The following is a 5,000-nucleotide window of genomic DNA, read 5'->3' as shown; positions in this document are numbered from 1 at the left end:
TGTTTGTTTTTTCTTGTTTGATTTGCAGCTCATGATTGAATTTTTGTGTCCCTACCATTATGTTTCAAAGTATGTTTTTTTTTTTTTCTAATGATTTTGATTAAAAAAAATTGTCAGACCTTTATTGATATGTGAATTATATTTTTCTGATGATATTAATCTACATAAATCCTTTGTTTGTAAATGAGTGTGTAATCATGATTCTTTATTTTCCTGTTACAGGGGTATGCTCAAATAAGCTTAGCTGACTTCTCCTTAGATACTCCACAAACTCGCTGGTATAATATTTTGAACTTTGCCTTGTTGAGACCAGACCACCTGACCCGAGATGACCTCTCGTCAAAGTCTTCAACTCTTCGCTCCTCTGTATCTACATCAAATGTTAAGGTAGGTGTTAATGTCTAGATACAGGGAAGAATACTTTTAAAACTCTGGATTTTAATTATTCTATTTTATAATTTTACTTTTTATTTTCACATGTTATGCAGTTTATTAGAACATTAGCCCTCCCCAAGTCTACACACTCTACTAAGCATAAGATGTTTGTTCGCTGCTTTTATCATCCCCTCTATCTCCCTCTTTTACTGCACCCATTTCTCATATATGATCGTTTACACACAATTTCCTCTCTCCCTTTCCACAGGAGGAGAGCAGCGACGAGTCCACCATCATCTCGTCTCAGACCTCCACCTTAACCCGCAACCTGGGACCAGAGTCACTCCGGCTAAACTTCCACCTTCCCTCGGAGGACTTTGAGAATGCCATCGATTCCGACGAGGATGATGAAGAGGAGGAGGAGGAGGAGGAACCAGAGGAGGAGCAAGAGGAGGCCATGGAAGAAGCACTTGAGAATGCGGTAAGAAACACTGAAAGTTCGGGGATCCTGCGTCTCTTAAAGATTTGCTTGTGCCGTTTTCATTGTTATTTTTGTTGTTGTTGTATGTGGTGTGTTTTTTTTTGTTTTGTTTTTTCCTCTTTTTCCTTTTTTCTTTATTTCTTGATTTTTTTTTTTTTTTTTTTTTTCGGAGACCAAAATCTGTATTTTCCTCAGTTGGTCACTCACTCTTTATTTGTGTGTGAATATTTTGAATGGTTCCTATCCTTTTTGTACTTTTTAAAAAACAATTCCGTGGTAACTGATTCATTTTGTATTAGGTTCATTAATGTGCCTTTCATTCATCTGCATGGAATAATATTTTGTTGAACTTCATATGCTTTTTAGCTTGAATCAGATTTCAGTGTATTTGCAATATTATGTTAGGTATGATAATTTCTTTTACTTTAAATATATGCATGAGTTGATATTTTTCTTCAAGTTTAAGTTTATATGCTTTTTTTTAGCTTTATTCAAAGAGCTTCACTGGATTATAAATATTAATTGATGAGAGGCAGAAACTGAGAATAATGCACTCAATCTTTATAGGAATTCAGAATAATAATATAAATTAAAAGAAAAATGCCCAAAAGATCTATCAACTCTGTTTTCACCGTCATATGGTGGTAGCTTTTTAAGCACTGGCTGCACTGTTTGCATGATTGTTGTGCTCATTTTGGCAATGTTGCACGCTTGCACAGGAGGACACAGCAGTGGAGGGAGACTCTACTGATCAGCTGGTCGAAATGGCTGACAAGGAGACAAATACTGAGTGCATGTTTATGCCTCTGTCAGCCAGCTTAGCAGGGTCGCGCTCCTCCCTTGCACCTCCCAGGGTCGAGGGCGCGGAACCTAAGCCCGGGATCCCAGTCATCAAAAGGTCACAGACTTTTACCCCGTCTGCCGCCGTAGGCAAGAGCAACTACGTTTGTAGGGTAAGTAGGTGTGCTTCTAAATCAGTGTTAGCAGTTCATTTATTCATTTATTTTCTCCCACTTCTATTTCTTTCTCACTTTTCACATACTAATTAAAAATTCCTCAGGAGGTACTAAAACTTTTGAGTCAACTTATGGTAATTTTAATAATAACAAATAATAATAATTTTCTTTCATAATTTTTGGTGTGTGAGTAGGTAAGGTGTGATAATTGATTTTAATTTTTTTTCATTCATAAAATAATGATTAGAAGATAATAATACTAGTTAAATTTGCTATCCAAGGATCATGAGCAGTTAAGTAATCTATTCAATTCCCAAAGATAAATTTTATTTATATAAAGGTTACACATTGGTTGCTTATGAAAACATCTGTTTTGTAGCTGAACCGCAGTGACAGTGACAGCTGTGTGCCATCATATAGACGGGCGCCATTCCAGCGTGGCACAGCAGAGCGAAGATCGTTAAGGTGGAAAGGGCGGCTTAGTGGATCATTGAGGTTATCGTCAAGGTCTCCAGGATCATCAGGTAGGAGGGACACTACTGTTATTATGTTTACATTATGATTGAACTCAAATAAACAAGAAAATACATGATTCAACCCCCCCCCCTCCCCATACCAATGGGTTAATATTGTGCTCTGGATTTTAGGCATGAAAGGTGGCCGTACCTCGCTGGACTTGGAGTTAGATCTGGCTGCGCAGCAGCGGCGTTTACAGCAGCTGCATGAGGAACTTGAAGGATTGCGCAGCCTCAAGTCACAGTTAGAAGGAGTCAAGAGCTCTCCTGAACCTCCATCCTGGCTTGTGGATCAGAACAACATGACCAGTGTCCTCACACAGGTGGGAGAACATATGTGTATTTCATTTAGAATATGGAACAAGTAATAAATTTCTCTGGCTAATTGTTCATTATTGATTGGAATAGGGGAAAAAAACAAAAAAAACATTGGGCAAGTTCCTTTAAAACCTCATTTTGCTCAGTAAAAAATGTTATTTTTCAGGCAACTAAAGGTGGTGGTGTTAAGTCTCCTGAGGACAGAAGGATGGAAAAGATGCTAAGGAAAACTTCTAGAGAGATTCACAAGCTTCGTAATTCAAAAACGCCGAGAGGGCAGCCTGATGTCGTTTCCTTTAAGTAAGTTTATTTCTTTATAATATGCCTTTATTCATTGGTTCTAAAAGACTGTGATGAAAGATATTTGGTATTTTTGCAGCCGAGTTCAGAATTTAATACTAGTCTAATGTTTCAGGGAGAAGATGGCATTCTTCTTAAAGTCAAGTCCCACCATTCCTCCATTGACTGTTGATTCAGACAGTGAAGTGTCATCACCGACTGAGCCTCTCAGTCCAGCACTTCCCACTGGAGGACCCACGTTACCACCTTACTCATCTGTAACATCAGAACACAAAAATTCATCACATGTCTCAACACCTGTCACACATTCACAGACTTTAAACTCAGAAGAACAATCTCCTGACCATAATTCCCAAAAATCACCCCGCACTTCATCGCCCTCATCCCCGATCCCAACGCCCACCAGCACACCTCTATCTGGCTCAGCCTCCTCGTTGGTCAGGCAACTGACTGCCAGGCATTCTACTACTGGAGCCATTCCCAAGGTGTTCCGTCCTGACGTACTCTTCAGCTCAGAAGACCAAGGAGTGGAGGTCTGATCTGCTATTAGGAAATTAGATAACATTCTCATGTTTTAATATATTCATTTTCACGACTATATTCGTCCAGTGCCTACAGGCTCGTTTTTATTTATTAAGGAGACCCTGAAGGACAGTATTACGAGTAAAATACGCAAGACTGGTGATCGAGTTAGTGATTTTATTTTTCCACAACTCGAGTTGTTTGACACAGGACAGCCACACTTTAACAAGTTTAACAAGTACACGTATATGCACACACAAATACAGAAATACATATGTACATACACACACACACAAACTCATACACAGAAATAATGTTATATAATATGTTAACTTCAGGGTTCTCATCTTTTTTATGAAGAGGCTTCCATGGCCCTGTGGTACTGGATGAACTTATATATCTCATACTCACTTGACAGTAAGATTCCTTTGTGACAGAAATGAACTCAGTCCAAAGGGCTCTTCACAGTTTTTAAGCTAATAAAAGCCACTAAAGATCTTTGAATGGCATTATTTGCTCATAAGGCGCATATATATATATAGACACTTATACACACATATATACATACACATACACATACCTAACTATATATATACATATACAAATAAAAACACACACACACACACACACACACACACACACACACACACACACACACACACACACACACACACACACACACACACACACACACACACACACACACACACACACACACACACACACACACATATATATAAACACATACACACATATAAACACACATACACACATATAAACACACATACACATATAAACACACACACACTCATGTAAACACACACATATATAAATACACATATGTAAACGCATATATATATATATAAATACACACATATGTAAACACACACACACATACATATACATACATATATACATACATATGCATACATGTACATACTTACACATACACACACACACAAACAATATATATACATATACACACATTTATATACATATACATATATATATATATGTATGTATGTATGCATAGATATATTTATATATATATTTGAGTTTGTATTGGCACGAAATATTTTAAAGGGAAATATTAACATACTACACAGCCCACAAGATGGGAGTGATTGAATGTCACAAATAGGGCAAAGGGTTTGTAAATGCAGTGCCTTTCACTTCAGTGATACTTCCCTCTTAGTCTTCCAACATTGGGAGATTTTGATAATTCTCATGTGATCATACTCATTGGAAGACTGTGTGCTGATGTGTTCTGAGACATTTCAACAGTTCTAGGAAATTTCAGTACTGATGAAATGCCCCTGTAGTGAGGCAAATCTCATTTTAATGCTAGAATACCAAGGGTTACCTATGTACCTGCTCTACCTTCAGTGTCCATTTGAGGGTCTACTCATTGTTTGGGATATTTTTTCTTCCTTTTCTTATTCTTTTTAGTATAAAATTCTCCATAAACTACAAGTGGACGCTTAATACTGTAGTATGTAAAAGAAGGGTTTTTAAAAGATAAACCTCAGGGTC

The 5,000-nt window shown here is 37.4% G+C and overlaps 1 protein-coding gene across 2 annotated transcripts in view; it reads left to right on the top strand.

Moving 5' to 3' along the window:
• Positions 1-5,000, top strand: part of kibra (WW and C2 domain containing protein kibra) — a 22,691-nt gene that overhangs the window by 16,918 nt on the left and 773 nt on the right. Inside the window, exons 10-16 of one of the 2 annotated variants that reach the window (XM_043021175.2) lie at positions 223-387; positions 644-856; positions 1,576-1,809; positions 2,192-2,336; positions 2,460-2,650; positions 2,812-2,945; positions 3,061-5,000. The exon at positions 3,061-5,000 is cut by the window's right edge and continues 773 nt beyond it. In XM_043021175.2, the coding sequence (XP_042877109.1) occupies positions 223-387; positions 644-856; positions 1,576-1,809; positions 2,192-2,336; positions 2,460-2,650; positions 2,812-2,945; positions 3,061-3,484 (1,506 nt within the window). In that variant the 3' untranslated portion in view covers positions 3,485-5,000. The remainder of the gene's footprint in view (positions 1-222; positions 388-643; positions 857-1,575; positions 1,810-2,191; positions 2,337-2,459; positions 2,651-2,811; positions 2,946-3,060) is intronic. The other variant, XM_043021176.2, reaches the window with a different exon arrangement.

The sequence above is a fragment of the Penaeus japonicus genome, unplaced genomic scaffold, assembly GCF_977035675.1.
Source record: "Penaeus japonicus unplaced genomic scaffold, GWHDUDI00000001_assembly GWHDUDI00000017, whole genome shotgun sequence".
Lineage (NCBI taxonomy): Eukaryota > Metazoa > Arthropoda > Malacostraca > Decapoda > Penaeidae > Penaeus > Penaeus japonicus.
This window is presented reverse-complemented; position numbering and strand designations above follow the sequence as displayed.